The 17,208-nt window shown below is 40.4% G+C and overlaps 1 protein-coding gene across 1 annotated transcript in view; it reads right to left on the minus strand.

Moving 5' to 3' along the window:
* Nucleotides 1-1,948: 1,948 nt before the first annotated feature.
* The window catches only part of LOC124379497 (anosmin-1), a 19,554-nt gene continuing 4,294 nt past the window's right edge, over nt 1,949-17,208 (minus strand). Inside the window, 14 exon segments of the mRNA XM_046839870.1 lie at nt 1,949-3,048; nt 3,231-3,372; nt 4,097-4,137; nt 4,140-4,310; nt 4,408-4,579; nt 5,328-5,419; nt 6,164-6,298; nt 6,414-6,561; nt 7,769-7,974; nt 9,373-9,502; nt 9,931-10,115; nt 13,864-14,086; nt 14,164-14,226; nt 16,947-16,994. Coding sequence (XP_046695826.1) covers nt 2,993-3,048; nt 3,231-3,372; nt 4,097-4,137; nt 4,140-4,310; nt 4,408-4,579; nt 5,328-5,419; nt 6,164-6,298; nt 6,414-6,561; nt 7,769-7,974; nt 9,373-9,502; nt 9,931-10,115; nt 13,864-14,086; nt 14,164-14,226; nt 16,947-16,994 — 1,812 coding nt within the window. The 3' untranslated portion in view covers nt 1,949-2,992.

Genomic DNA, 17,208 nt, shown 5'->3' on the forward strand with positions numbered 1-17,208 from the left:
ACTTTTTATTTGCTCTTTTTTTATTCTCGATGTACAAAAGTCCATCCAGTCCATTTCGAGTTTAACAAGCCGGAACAACTTTCCGTTTTCAGGAAAATCCAGGAGATACTCTGGGAAATGAGTCGTAATTGGCGTTAAGCGTTTAAATCCGTTTCTATGACTTAAAAAAACGGAGTCTTGGTCATCAGTGGAGGATGTTTGGAAAAAGATTTGGATAATTCAGTCTCATGGGATGTTTTACAGATTCCACTCAGGCCCATCATTTACCTTCGACCTTTGACCCCTGGAGTGCTTCAAATGGGACTCATCAAATTTGACATGGTGACCTTGTGGAAAGAAACAAAGGCGTGTTAGAGAAGAAGAAAACTCCAAGGATGGAGCAACGTGTGGAGCAATGCAGAGATCAAAAATCTGCTGTTGTTTTATTCTTAAATTTATAAAGAATTTCAACACTTCTGCATATCTGACTTTTTAAAGACAAATTGTTAGCTTTTGTGTCCCTGTGGTGCGCACACATTTCAGATAAATAGATATTATTCACTCCATAACTCCACCTTTCTCCCATTTCAGTCTTTACTACACTATCGTTTCTGTACAACATCCCCTCACTGTCTGCACAAACACTTTATTTGTGGTATTAAAAGTAGCTATAATGAAACAGTTTTAAATATTGAAGAATAAAGCAGCTTGAACGTCCCTGACCCTGTGGGATGATTCTAGTTTTTTGAACAATCAGTTGTAATTATTTGGGAAATATTCTGACAAACCTACACATTGGTTTGCTGGTAAGATTTAATAGACAGCTAGCTAATTTAAGTAGGTAATTTATAAAACTATATTAGCTAGCTAATTCAAGCTAACAAACAAATACATCCAACTGAACTAGCTAAGTTCAACTAATTGAAAAATAAAATGTTTTGCTAAATTAATAAACCAAACTAGCTAGCTAAATTTAAAATTGCGATGATTGTCAGTGTAGTGTGGACGCTGTTTGTTGGAGCCAAACACAGAGTGCTGAAAAATGTTTCATTTTCACATAGTCCACACAATGTTCCCTCAGATAACAGCTTCTTAGGAGAGCTGCAATGCCTGAAGGGACTCCTGAAAAGCAGAGTCGGGCGAGGTGGAGATAAGACTGAATATCCTGGTCTCCATTAGAAATGAAGGAAACAGAAAAGCAGCCTTTCATTTCATCTTTCCCCTAGCCTCTAAGCTTAACGAGAAGCACACTGAGCCTCAGGACATCCACACGTCCGATCAACATCAGAAAGAAGGACGCAGATTTCATCAGAAACTGAAAAATATCAAACGTCGACTTGCTTTTTTTCCTGCTAAACTCACTTTACTCTACGTAAGCGCTGACATCTGCCTTTTGACTGATTAGGAAACCTTTATTAGATAAAGAAAGTGGTTTATTATAAACAGCCTGCTAAGCTACTGAAGATAAAAGTGTTTAGCATTTATACAGGTGAAACTGGTTAGCGTAGCGTGACAGCACGACGATGACCAGAGAATAATAACTGTTTACTTCGATTTACAAGCATTTACTAAATCAAGGGGAGAAAAACAGCCTACTATCATTCACAACCAAAATATACCAAATATATACCAAACCCCCTATTATTACCATCATTATAAAAGATTTTTTTATTTTTAATTAACTTCTGGCTATATTTGTTAAAGCTAATAATCAATAGCAGGAAAGTTCAGCTTAGTGAACAGGAGCAGGTATTTGTTGTATTTGACGTTTTAAATAAAAATGAAATTAACCTTAAATTCAATGTAAAGTATTTACTTTATAACCTTTATAACCTTAATAATTCTGTATCAAATAACAAAAAAAAAAAACAATATTAGAGATAATAATAGAATGCAATATTGAGAGCTAAAAATGAATAAATGAATGAATGAATGAATAAATGAAACAGATGCTAACAGATGCTTTAAGTGAAAAGAACTGAGGTAAATTTTATTGTTGAATAATATGTACAAGGTCTAAATGCCAAAAATATACTATATTTACACTTTTTATTTTATACAAACCTTTTAACATGTTTATCAGACACACACACACACACACACACACACACACACACACACACACAGCAAAAAGTACACATAAATAAATATTGATATAACAAATACGTTCTCCAAGAACATACACAGTTTATAGTTATAAAGTTATAAATTACACGCAGAAATATCCCTCATACAGAGTCTCTGTTAATCTGTTAGTGGAAATTATTCTCTCATCATTTCAGGGTGACATTTTTATGTTAATGTAATTTATTTCACTGTGAAAAAAAATAAATTTTCCAGTCAGAAGCTGCTGAAATTCCAAATTTCTGAATATACATTCATCTGTTCAAATATCTCAACATGGCTCTGTAATAGAAAAATACTTCATTCTCAATTTAAAATACTTTTTGAGTAGTCTAGAATCTTTCAGAACCAGGTTCCTGATAAATTCCAGTAATCATACAGAAGTGGAAGAGTTTTATATTCAGAGAACCAGTCCATAACATTTGTGGCCAGAGGAACAGTGCAGAATCAGTGCTGTCAGAAGAAGGTCCAGTCTATAGTTTGCTTTTTCCAAAGAACCACCAGAGTACCGGTTCTGTCCATATATACAGTACAGAACAAATCAAAGCAGATAAAATCCAGGTTTAGTAGAAGAACCAATCCAGATCCAGATTTTTCTTGGGCAGATCTCATTTTGACAGATTCAGGTCCAATATCAGGAGAACTAGTCTAGATCTTGTACTGCCAACATCTAGTCCTGCAGGAAAACAACACCATAACCAGTTTTACCTGAAGAACCAGATCAAGGACCATTTCTGCTATTGAGATCTTCCAGGTCTGATTTAATTTCAGCAGGAGAACTAGCCCAGAACCCAACTCAGAAGTAGTTCTTCAGTAGAGGAATCATTTTAAGAGATTGTCTGTAAGATGCTGAAGTTTTCTGCAGGTTGATGTGAGATGTTCTGGTCTCTCACTGCTTTTCTGAAGAGTGTTTCTGATGTCCTGAGTACTGATGAAGTTTGAGCCCTGAGGGGAAAAGGAGAACCTTTTATATGGAGAGTGGACCAGACATGAAGAAAATAGGCTAAGCAGAAGGTTAAAGCCTGGTTTTAATTGTGTGTGTGTGTGTGTGTGTGTGTGTGTGTGTGTGTGTGTGTGTGTGAGTGAGTGAGAGAGAGAGAGAGAGAGAGAGAGAGAGTGGAGCTTACTATGGTGGATGGCTGAGGAAATCCTTGGCGTGTGGAACACCTTGATGGTAACAGGACCTTCTCCTACACTGGTGATGACCAGCACTTCTAATCTATAGGAGGACCCAGGCCTGAGATTCAGTACCTCCAGAAAGTTATGATCCTGAGAAGAAAAACACAATACAAACACACAGGAAGTTGATACTCTGGGAAAATCAGGCTCTGGGACAAAGGACCACAAAACAGAAAGTACTGATTGAAAGGACTACAAAACAGGTAGTTCTGATGAAGAAAGGTCACAAAACATGAAGTTTTGAATAGAAAAAAACACAAAACAACAAGTTCTGACTGGACAAAACACAGAACAGGAAGTTCTAACAAAAAAAAAAACCCAGAAAGTTCTGACTGGAAAATAACACAAAAACAGGAAGGTTTAACTGAAAACACCAAAAAAGAGGAAGAGAGGAATTTCTAACAAGATAAAACACCACAAAACAAGAAGCTTAGACTGAAAAACACCAAAAAACAGGAATTTCTAGCAGAAAAACACCACAAAACAGGAAGTTATGATTGCAAACACCAAAAGAGAGGAATTTCTAACTGAAAACACCATAAAACAAGAAGCTCTGACTGAAAAACACCACAAAACAGGACGTTCTGACCTCAAAATGCTGTAAACATTAAGTTCTTACTGAAATATTTTACAATACAGATTCCACAATAAGTTTCCTAAAAAGAAATTTAAGAAAAGGTTTAAATAAATAAAATGTAGTATTTTATTTGTGGAAAGACAGAGATTAAAAGAAAAACATCATGTTCTTAATCATTAAGATGATGTTCTTGTGTGTCGTCCCGAGGCATGAAGTCTAAACACAGCATGTACTTACAGGAGGGAGGATTTGTGACTGGGACACGAGGCTGTTCGGAGGCTGTTCTCCCGATTCACCACCGTGATATCCGCCCACATGACCTGGAAGCCTGTGATTGGCTGATGAGGCTGAGAGCGTGAGACACGCCAGAAGAAATGTCCCGTGATGTTTTCACCATAAGCCCTGAAGGATGCTGTGAGGTTCTCTGGTTTAGTGGACACTTTCACATTTACTGAAATAATCCAGAGAAGCAGGAGATGTCACTATGTTTGTGAAAATATGGTGTTGAAGTTCTCTCAGGTATGAAACAGCTGTGTTGGGTTTCTCACCTCCTTCTCCAGGACACTCCACAGTTTCATGGCTTCTGCTCCTTATTGCAGGACAGGATGGTGTGGTGAAGGAGACACTGCCAATCTCAGAGTTCTTCTTGCCTTTGAAAGTGTGAACGGTTACTCTGTACCTGCAGGAGAAGAGCAGGCCGGCGAGGCTGATGAAGTTCTCCTGGGGAAAAAAAGAATGGACAGAGTCCTAAAGTTTTAATTAGAAAATAATTTTAATAAAACATTAGACATCAACATTTCTTCATTCTTCACCCACACACACACACACACACACACACACACACACACACACACACAGATCCCGAAGGGCATGAAACACAATCGTTCACTCATTCATGCAGAAAAGTGACGGATTCAGGCCCCAGTCTCTCTCTCTCTCTCTCTCTCTCTTCCTCAGAAGGTCTATAGGACAGCGCATGCACATTCCCTAGCAACCTGATCAGTGTGTTCTCAAGAATGTGTCTGTTTCTTTCTCTCTCTCACACACACACACACACACACACACACCACTCTAGTTTGTTGTTTGGAGGCTGAACTAATAGAAGAAAGGTACTTATAAGTCCATATGAGGGGTCCAGGAACTCAGTAAATCTTGTTTAAATTAGTCACGTGATCAGTGTCTGGTTCAGGCTCCAGCTTAATTCACAACATTAAATAAATAAAAAGCATTATGTGGCGTCCTTAATCAATTAAAAACTGTCAATGAACTGCTTCTGTATAATAATAATAAACATCTGGGACGTGCTGCTGGAGGAGAATAATCACTAATAACTCTGATCATTTATCTGATTATAAATATCTTTACATACACACTATTTCAGTTGTAAAATATCTGAATTATGTAATACTGTGCGATTTTTTGAAACGCCGTATGACGTTAGAGTTGCGCTTTCACGTTCCTGACTCACGTGTGTGACGGATTTTTCCGGGGGGGGTTTTGTCTCGTTGTGGAGGCAGAGTTCAGGAGTCCACTGGACGTGAAAACGGCTTGTTGTGGGATCTGAAAAACAAAACACACTAAGGACTAGTGCTACGCTTGAAAGAGAATATACGCAGGAACGCAGTGTGTAATGGAACAGTTCAACAGATTTCAGTTTGTAAACAATTCTGGGTTTGTACATTTTTATAAAATGAAAATAAAAATGAACTAAAAAATGTTTATTAAAAAAAGAGTAGTTTTTTTTTGTTCTGTACCTCATGATGTAATGACCAAACGACTCATGAGATGATCGACACGTGAGATTATCTTTTATCAGAGGTTAGGTCACAAGAAGGACCATCATGTGGAATCTAGAACCCGCGGTTCGGCAGCATTATGCTCTGTGTTTTGTCTCCGTTTTAACTCGACTCATGATAAGTGAAAAGTTGTGCTGCATGTTAGTAACAGTTACAAGAGAACTGGACACACATGTTCTAATCAGGAGGACATTTCAATCAACAAATCAGTCAATAAATTACAAGTAAACAAATACATGTATTTAAAAAAACTAGCATGAAAATGTCTCCAATGTTAGCGCTAACATCTTTGGAGGGAAATAATTTCCTGCGTTAGCATTAGCATTAAGACCTGGTTCCTGTGTCATATCCTGATTTAGTGCCTTGAGGTTTTTCTGAAGGTATGGATAAAGAAAACTCCTGATGTGTGTCACTGTAAGTGTCTGATCAGAGATGATCGCTGTCCTGCCTGAGGGATGGAGTGAGAGGAATTTGATTCTACTGAAAAATAAAAGGGACTGAAATTCACCTCCTCTGTTTTTCCAGTAAACTCGAACCTGCAGCTGTGTGTCCTGGTAGAATGGCGTTCCCACCTCCACAGAACTCGCATGAGAGTTCCACAGGAACGGAGTCGAATACGCTTTCTTCAGCTTCACACTGAGCTCTGCTTCACAACACATCAGCACAGGGTTACTGCAGTACTCTATTACTCTTACTGCTGTGTGTGTGTGTGTGTGTGTGTGTGTGTGTGTGTGTGTGTGTGAGTGTGTGTGGCGTACTAGTGCGTTGGTTCTCCTGAGCAGTGCTGAACTGCAGAGATGTTCTTGGGCTTTTCAGTCTCGCTGATCCCCATAACGCCACGGCCTGAAGATCCACAGTGTACGAGCTGTTCACTAGCAGACCTTCTAGACTCACTGAGCTCTTCAGCTGCAAAACACACACACACACACACACACACACACACACACACACACATATATATATATATATATATATATATATATATATATATATATATATATATATATATATATATATATATATATGCAAGGATATCAATTGCTAACTGAATTAGTGTTATCTGGTAAAATGTAAATACATTGTGCACAGTTTGTGTGTGTGTGTGTGTGTGTGTGTGTGTGTGTGTGTGTGCGCGCATGTGTGTGCGTGTGCGTGTGTGTGTGTTCCATCTAAGGGCATTTAATGGATTAACTGAACAAAATAAAGCATCATGTTTCTACTCCTGAAATCTCACATCCAGTCTGAAAACACCTTCAGGTTTAAAAGCAGACATTATTGAAAAAACGTGTGTGTGTGTGTGTGTGTGTGTGTGTGTGTGTGTGTGTGTGTGTGAGTTTGGGAAAGTTGAAGCTAATTGGGTTGGAGATGGTTATCGGTTGTGTGTGTGTGTGTGTTACATGTGTTAAACACTCAGCTGTAACATCTGCTCATCGTTACATGTTACGCTTTTCAATCAGTAGCGCTAGCTTGTTAGCTACCAGCAAGTACCTCACACAAACACACACACACACACACACACACACACACACACACACACACACACACACTTAGGTTTTTAGGGTTGTTCTGTAATACTGTCTATAAAAAAATCAAACCCCAAAGTAGAGTAAACTCATCTGACTGACACTGAAGACCCCCATCACAATATGATACAGCAGGGAAAATAAGTATTTGACACATCAGCATTTTTATCAGTAATGTACCGGGACATTCTGGATAAAAATCTGGATTCTGGATAAAAATCTGCTGCCATCTACCAGAAATCTGAAAATGAAAAGAGACGTCTGGTCTCTCCATACAAGAGGCGTCTAGACGCTGTAATCACCAACAAAGGCTTTTCTACAAAGTATTAAATAAAGTGTGTTCAATACTTATTCCCTGTGTAATTTCACTTTATTTATTATGACTCAACTTGTAGACTTAAATGTTCTGATTTCTTTATATGAATTCAATATTTGGCTTGATGGCTACATCTGGTGGAAATTTTGTGTCAATAGCCCACTTAGAAATCCCCTTACTGATAAAAATGCTGATGTGTCAAATACTTATTTTCCCCGCTGGATATATCCTCCTTAACGATAAATAAACATGTGATTATTTTTATGTGCTTTACCCCATCCACAGTCTTTCTCCTCTTCTTTTTGGAAGGAATTGTGGTTTTCCCAGCAACGTTCCAGCTCCAGGAGATTTTAAAGTGATGGACAGGAACATCCAGCTCCTCGGGAGGCGTCCATTCCAGATGAGCCGTCACTGAGCCGCCGTCGTCTGTCGTTACATTGGACACCTTGAGTCCGGCCGGGCGTGGAGGAGGAGACGGATCTGAGAAGATGAAAGACAAAGAGTTTGGAGTCTGATATTAAATATAAAAGCTGGAAAAAGTCAGTGAAGGGCGTGGGTTTCAGAGCTCAGTCTGGAGTGAGTATTGTACAGAAGTGATTTGGTGGATCATATAAAGGTTCTACAGCCACAGGCTGAACTACAGCTGTGTTTTATAGTTATGATAAATGTTTTTGTACAGGGCATGCAGTTATGGGAAATTAATTAATGCTGAAGGTGTAGTTACTGTTACATGATCATTATAAGGTTAAGCTCACACAGACTGACCCTCAACAGTTAGTATAAATACAAAAACATCAAAAGAAACTTGAAACCTGCTGCTGTATGGAGATTTTGAATTGGACACCATTCTGGCCAATCAGAATCCAGAATGAAACAATGCTGCATTATTAAATAGTTTTTTGCCGGTCAGGACGTGGACACTTGGTGACTGAGACATGACGTAAACCCAGCCACGTGCACGTCGCATGCTTAAACAATCATCTCATTCCAGAGATCCTTCAAGTTTTTCCTTTTTTTACTCCCCATTTAAAAATAATCGCCAACGTAACAGCGCTGAATAAATAAACAGCAAACAATGACAAACTGGAATCATATGAGTGGCCTTGTGTAAAGAACAGCGGGGACGTAACATGAGCTGGTCCTGTGTGTGTGTGTGTGTGTGTGTGTGTGTGTGTGTGTGTGCGTGTGTGTGATTACTCCCAGTGATTCGTGTCTCGTTATTGACTAATGAATGAACTCTGCATGACTGATTGCTATTCATCAGAGCTCATGTTCTGGTTTATTTCACTGAAACTCTAACGTTCCTACTAGAACACGTGCACGTGATGTTTTGAAGCACATGTTCCGCAACACTTTGGGAAGTGCTGTTACAGGAAAACGATCAGACATACGCATCTACACCTTCTGACCAATCAGAATCAGGTATCCATGGAAACAAGGTGAAGCATGTGTGTGCTCAGGTCAAGTGAAATGATTCGAGGTGTGTGGAAAGAAAGGCCTGGAGATCCGGTGTATGTTGCAAACACTGTCTCATGTCACGTTACATTTAACACACACACACACACACACACACACACACACACACACACACACACGCTAGTTTGTGGCAGACTGAGTGAAAGAGAACAGACGTGAGAACAGACTTGCGTCATTTCTTGCCATGCACACACGCACACACACACGCCCACTCACATACACACACACGCACACACACACACACATACACACACACACACACGCTCACATACACACACACACACACACACGCTCACAATCGAGGTTACAGTGCACGTGGATACAGCTGGTTTTATTGCACAGGAATAATAACGAACACACACACACACACACACACACACACACACACACACACACACACACCTCTGGACGAGCGGAAGTGTTTGCTTGGCGCCGTGAATCCGCGAGTGCCGTGTACGTTCACCGCCGCAACGCGAAACTGGTACCAGCGCATGGCTCTGATCTCTGCCAACTCAACATGCTCCTCTGTGACCTGCAAACAAGAAAACACACACACACACACACACACACACACACACACGGTTATAAACAGACGAACTGAAAAAGGTGAACACAGTAGAGCAAAAATCTGGAATTAGGACTACAAACACACACAAATGGTCATTAGACTGTAAAAATATTAAGCATTTGGGTTTTAACCTCAACATCAATGTTTTACTGAAAATGTCGACTATTTAAATTAAGTTAAATCACATCTGGTTCTGAGGCTCCGCCCCTCTTACTATTGAAACCAGGCTGTGACCCTGTGGGAATGAACATCAGGCAGCAGGTTTTATCTTTTGTATTGTTTGTATAATTCCAGTTACCGCGTATGACAGTGGCACATGATAACACACAACACTTTCTTCTAAGCACATCTTCTGAGAACTTCTCATTTTTTATTTAAATAAAAATGTGAACCTGTGCCACGTCCTCCCACGCCGTGGCGTCGTCTTCGCTCGGGTGGATGCCGTAATTCCAGCGCTGCTGCACGACGTAAACCACCGGCTCCACTGATACGTTAAATTTTGAAGACCAGCGCACTTCCAGTTCTCCTGATGCCAATTCAAGGAAATTCAGTTCATTCCTGGGCTTCAGTGGAACACCTGGAACACGGAGAGGGACACAAACCAACATCTAAAAGAACAGCTGTCGGATCACACAAACACAGAGTGCAGTTTCTGTAGCTTCTCTTCAGTGGAAGTTACTGGAGTTATGAGGATCTCTCTCAGCTTTCACATTTTCCTCAGACAGAAGGCTTTAATATTAATCATCTCAACCTGCTGGAGCAGAACATTTATTATATATCTGCACGTTTTACCCTCATGTTTATAATAAAGTTGATTATATCCACATGTTCAGTATTCCAACAGTAAATGTGGAGAGTTTTTTGATGGGATTCGCTCACATGAGACACACTTTGCCTTTCTACGTGAAAGGTTCATTAAAACGCTACGTGTGTGTACACAAACCGCATTTCCCTCACAAACGTTTCACCCTCGAAACGGCTATAAACTCTTCCACGTGCAAAAAATGAGACGTTTACGTAAAGAGCTCTGAAAGGAAAAGAAACGTTCTACTGTTTAATGTTTGACGTGTTAAGACGTGGGGGGACGCCACATCACTGCAGCCCCCTCGCTGTCCATCACTGTTTATCATTTTGTCAGAGTTGCAAGTGAAGCACAGATGTAGCTCGTTAGCAAAACCACCATAAACGCTCCACTCTGTCAGTCACGCTGCCAGGCTCTGCAGAGAGCTTCTAATGTCTGTCGTCTCAGAGCACAGGAACATACTGAGGCCTTACCACCAAACATGTTCTCCTACCACTGAGAAGTGAGATGATGCTACGCAGTCACTAACAAGCTGCACGTACAGCAGTAATGGCTGCCAAGTCCTGCATTACCTCCTCCTCTGTTTCCTCACTGCAGGAGACAAACACACACTCATAATGCAATAAACACTTATTTGATCATCAATCTTTAGGAAAGTGCTTCTGTCCCTACTGGCTCTGAAACACGGCTGAACTTTTCTAGGCTCAGAGATGGAACGTAGAATTTCAGATTTTCCATTAGATTTTTAAAAATTGATGAAACTTTCCAACTATATGAACTCAGCAGTTTTCTTGCAACTCAAGACTTGTTCAAGTCTCATAAATCACCCAGATTAGAATCAGGAGAAAACATGATGAAGTATTAATGTGTAATCTCATTGAAAAGTTACGAGATGATATTAAAAAGTTTGGAGACTCGCTCTGTTTACAAGAAAGATCTTTATTTATCTACTTAATGCACAGTAATACAGCGCCCCCAGTGTTCTTCTGGAACGCGTCCTGGAAGCCTTTTCATAGCGTGTCACGCTCCTTCTCTCCGCAACCATGTCAAAACCGCAAGTGTTTGGGAAGAGGGTGAAGTCCGCAGTTGCCAAATCTGGTGATTAGGGTGGGTGCAGAAGTGAGGTTGTGACTTTTCTCTCATGAAACTCACGTGTGAGGAGGAGCTCAGTGACAGGGTGCACATGTGGTCAGAACAGCACCAGTCACACGGCTCCTGATGTACACAGGAACATGTCTTTTGGCACACTGACTTATGAAGGCCGGTGATCCCTGTGACCGTGCGAGCAGCCTTGTGTTGTTAAAAACTAGTCTCAAACCTATTGATTTCACCTCGAATATAAAAATAATACACACACTATACAGCCAAAAGTAGGTGCAATAAGTTCTCCTCTTTAGCAGAGTAACGGTCTCCAGTAGGTGTTCTGGTCTATCCAAATATGTGTTCACTGGGGTTGAGGAGGCCAGGGCTTTGTTCATGACACTTGAGTTCTTCCACTAGAACCTTCACACTAACAAACATGTGTTCATGAAGATCGCTTTGTGTACAGAGGCATCGTGATGCTGGAACAGTGATGGAAATTTCAGTTCTTAGGTTCATGGTAAGGAAGTGTACAGAGGTACGAAGTGGGATTTTGGGGAAAAATCACATAAAGCAGTCAGAGGTGCACATACTTTTGGACATGAAAAGTTTAATTATATTAGGATTTCTGTCACTAAATATTTTGTTGAAAAGGACAGTATTAAGTCTCTGAGGTTGATTGAGCGAGGAAAAAGTATGCTACCTATCAAATCCTTTCCAGGTTTAGATGATCCCAGGTGTCTCCTCACTGGTCCAGCTGAACCTCACTATTTCGCCTAGCAATAAGTTTTTTAACAGCTCCAGACACAGCGGTGTCTGCCACATGTCTACCACATGTCTGGCTTTTCTAAGCTCATGATGTCATTCCCTGATACTTGGAAATTGATCCTGAACCTGAATCTGTTTAAAGCTGCAGAATGATGTCTTCATAACCAGGTGCCATTCCAACACAAGACCACACCCTGTTCACAAAGAGCACGTGTGTGAAGAAGCTTTTTCAGGGCATTGGGAGCATGTGGTGATGCCATTCGTTCTGATTAATGCCCTTTGAGCTGTTTAAGTTCTTTGAAACATCTTAAAGTGAAACTTTCACAACCAGATCTTTACTTACCCAAAGCCATGAGTTAAGAGTGAGAACTGGAGGTTCATTCATGACTTTAGATCTGTGGCTGTCCTCCTCAATGCAGACTATTTATTACCTTTCCTAGTGGAGGAGACTGGTTTAAAACTCTGCTCCAAAAACTGTCTAGAACTCGATCTGAGGAAACTATTTATCCAGCATCATTACATGGCAACTCATGGACAAATATCCATCTTATTAAAGCATGTTCAACAATCAGTGTAACTTCCTGAGCTCATGGAATAAAGGTAATCTTGCCTCGTGGTTCTTGTGGACGTCCCTGAAACTTAAATTGGGCAATCCAGAACACCAGTCTGATAGAACCACAGTAGTTACTGAAGTTGCCTTGCACTCTAATTTCACCCTCTGGACCTCCTTGATGGAGCCTTATGTCCCTTCTGTAAATACCACATGGATCTCCTGAAGATTGCCATGGATGGTCCCACTTAGATTTTGTAATGATTACACTTCTCAAAATGAGTTTATAATCGAGTATTTCTTTGAAAGTTCTTTGGAGTCTGGTTCCTCTCAAGGTTCCTTCCTTGTGTCATTTAATGGATTTCTTCTTTGATGCTCTCGCCTCTCACTTGGTCATTATGGAAGTTTACTTTTCTTCAAATAATCCAGAGTTTTCTGAAGCTGGGGTCAGAGTGCAGGGAGCAGAAGGGGTTAAGGGGGCGATGCTCTAGGACCCAAATGTGCCAGCGTGGAAGTGATGGGGCTTCGAACCCCTGGCCTTCTGATCAGTGACCCAGAGCCTTGGGTTAAAGGTCATTTTAAAAGGATCCTTGAAGTAGAACTGAGAGTGTCATAGATTTTAATTAGATAAAAGGAAAATAAGAAAAAAGATTGTACGGCTCCCTCACTGGTCTTCAGACTATTCAGATCTTCAGATGTAGCAACAAACAGCCAATAAACAATAAAGTAGTAAACAGAAGAAAGGTACTGCACTTGAAGCGCTAGAAGCTCAAAGTGATGATGAAACCTGAGAAAGAAAAGGTCACATTCCCTCTCACATCTCAGTGAAGGACCTATCAGAGCTGAAGGACCTCCACCTGCAGGTTCCCACATCTGACAGCGATTTGAGATGCAACGCTCAATTTCAAGTTAAATGCTTTACAGCTTCACACAAATTACACGCCTCCACCCCCCCAAGGAAAAACACAAGGGGAAGGATAAAAAACACTGACACACGTATCACGAATGCGTAAATAAAGAGCGATCTGAAGAATTAAAAAACAAAATGAACTACAACGTTTTCGTAACCAGTCGTATGGTTTTTCTATTTGTAGTTACATTTAATGTCGTGTTCCATGAAGTTACCTTTATAGAGGTTCCTGGGCGCCTGACAGGTTCGTCCACATCCGTTGGAGCAACACTTCTTGTGGGCGGAGCAGTGGGCGTCGCTCTCACAACTCTCCACACATGCAGCAGCAAATCCGCTCGCTCGATCAGGAGCTGGACACGCCCCCTGCTTCACCGCGTCCACCGAGAGGAAGAACTCGCAGCTCACCACACACTCGGACTGTTTATTCGGGAAAACCGACTGGAGGGAGAATCACAGGATTAGCGTTAGCATTATCATAACCTCGTTAAAAAAAAACTTGAAATATCAGGTCATACCTCACACAAATCCTGACACTCGCTCTCTCTGAGATCCCATGATGCTTTGCAGGGCTCCAGACACTGAAAGGAAAATAAGAGTTATGCAATGCAGTGAGAAAACGTTCCCAGCAGGATTTATTCACAGTCGCATGCTCACATCAGCAACATTACAGATAGAACTAGTATTTATTTCTTACATTTTAATGGCGTAAGGAAACACGATTTCACTAAACTCATTATTGTTCATGTTTTATTCTGCTTATTACAGTAGTTTTGCTGAGTCATAAATAAAAACAAATCAACAAACTTTTATTAAACAAAACAACAAATTAAATATTAAATAACATCTGAAATCCAATCATCACGCTACTTTTAAATGCTTATGCTTGAATATATTAATGTTTAATTTATGCATAATGTAATTAATGTAATGACTATATCACATTTCTGCTGCAGTGAAACAGGAAGTGGCACAAATGGAACTAAGGGGAACTGAGTTCAGATACAAATTGGAAAACTTTGATCATTTTAAAGAAACTAATTATGTAACTAAAAACTTTTTACATTTATTCCAGGAGAAAATGTAAATATTGTGAGAAATGTTCCATTTACATAAAAAAATTCAAATTCGTATAAAGAGCTGAGAAAATGGTGTGTACACATCCATAGCACATCACACACATGCTTTTAAAGTTGAGCTACAACAGTAGAGTTTCCTCTGAACACTGGAGAGCGGTGATTGTGAGGAACGTGGGTGTTTTCCTGATTAATAACAGGAAGTCCCTTAGCAGGTCCCATCAAACACAAACTCTCAGCTTTAATTATTGATTTATATGCAGGCGGAAGAAACCAACAACAAAGAGGCCTCACTGAGAGACAGAAAAAGAAAGAGGACGGCCGAGAAGAATGAAAAGAATGAATAATTCATGCGAGCCACAATCGGAGGATTGTGGGTAATTTATGAGCCGGAGTAAACGAGCTGGAGAAGATCAGCACTCCACATTAAAACTTCATAAAACCTCCAGGTCTGTTTCAGAAATAAACACATCTGTTTGGGTTCAAACTTAAAGCCAGAACCATCCATTACCTTCTCACTTATTACCACTTTCAGAGAGAAGATGATAAACCAGGAACCATGAAGAAACATTAGGAGTTCCTCAAGATTCTGTGTTCGGCCCAATCTCACTCTACACAAACTTTATTGTTCTAGTACAACTTCAGTTCTAACACACACACACACACACACACACACACACACATGCACACACACACACCACACACACACATTGTTAGCTGGGTGCTTCAAATGTCCACCAAAAGGCACTTCTAAAGTGTGTCCTGTCTTCCAGAACAAACACTTATCTCTCCTCTCTACAGGCACTAGAACAACAACAATCAAGAGAGAGAGAGAGAGAGAGAGAGAGAGTGTGTGTGTGTGTGTGTGTGTGTGTGTGTGTTAGCTTTTTATATTATATATTCATATAGACATTACATTTAGAACATCAAGTGGCTCTGCCAGTCCATCTGCTCCATCTGTCTGTCTGTCTGTCTGTCTGTCTGTCTGCTTAATTAAACTGCACTGATAAAAATCAAGACTAAAATCAAGTTGTGTAGTTACTGACACTCAAAAGAATTAACCCAGAGCCTCTCTCTCTCTCTCTCTCTCTCTCTCTCTCTCTCTCTCTTTTGTGTCTGTCTGTCTGTCCTTCTCTTTAAAAGAAAAGTCTTTTGAAAGATAAAGAAACAAAATGACTAAAAAAGGACAAAAGCCTCAGAGCATTCTGGGAGGCCAGTGTTGGTGCAATAGCATGCTAATGAAGGCCACATCACCCCCATCACTCTCTCTCTCTCTCTCTCTCTCTCCCTCCTTAATTTTCCAGTTGGGGTTATAAAGGAAGGCGTGTACACATTCCTGCACAGATCAGGCTTTTGGGATTGAAAATGAAGTTCCACCACCAGTTCCTTGTCTTATAAAAACACAAAACATAAAGTGAGGAAAAGTGACTCTGGAACAAAATGTCTTCAGGACTTTTATTACATCACAATACGATACACATTCTACATCATCCTACAATCGAGTTTGTGCACCACTGATACAGCCAAAAGTTTGTGCGCCTTCGACTGTCCTGCTCAAACTTCTTATTCCTGATTTATTCCCACTGTTATAATAAGCTCCATTGTTCTGGGAAGGTTTTCCACTTGGTTTTTGGGGGTGTGGCTGTGGGGATTAGAGTTCATTCAAAAACTCGCTAATATATACACTATATAAGTGCTCGATGCTAAAGATTCCTGAACAAGAGCTGGAAACAAAGAATGGAACAAGAAGTAAAAAAGCTAAACTAATGCAGTCGTGTTGTTGCAGTGTGGAAAGTGGACACGTCAAGGGCCTCACTAATACTTTATTACTCTGCGGTTCACATTTTGGGGACGGAACCAGTTGCTAAGCAACACAGTAACGACGCCACACATCAATAATAAATGTCAGTTCTCAAGTCGGCTATAAGCTGGAGTTAAGTGTTTAGCTAATCGTTGGTTATTTTTGTCTTTCCTGTGTACTTAAACTTTGACACTTGAAAAGCAAATTCATTTCAAACACACACAAAACGAAACTGATGCGAGACAGAAAGAAGGGATGGAATATAAAAGGACACCTCTGTCTTTACCTGTTTATTCTCCAGACCCGACCTTTCCCTGAGTGACACTGGGAAAATTAATAGGACAGAAAAAGTGCCATAATAACGTGTGTGTGTGTGTGTGTGTGTGTGTGTGTGTGTGTGTGTGTGTGCATGCGCAGACGTTACCTTCGAACACTGCTTGTGATTCTGACACCAAACCAGAGATCCATTTCCCTGCAAGCAAAACACAACAGAAGTGTGTGAGACATCTTACACACCTGGCACTAGGACCATGGGGCCACAGCCACACAACTTACAGTGCACCGTGCTCTGATTGGTCAGAAGGTGTTGATTAATTCTCCGTAACAGCAACTCTGACTGTAGTGCAGGTTTGTGTGAATGTGCTGGAAAGTAAACCTCCAGAAAGTATAAAGTAAAGGTATGGTAT

Source organism: Silurus meridionalis, chromosome 3 (genome assembly GCF_014805685.1).
Source record: "Silurus meridionalis isolate SWU-2019-XX chromosome 3, ASM1480568v1, whole genome shotgun sequence".
Taxonomy (NCBI): Eukaryota; Metazoa; Chordata; class Actinopteri; order Siluriformes; family Siluridae; genus Silurus; species Silurus meridionalis.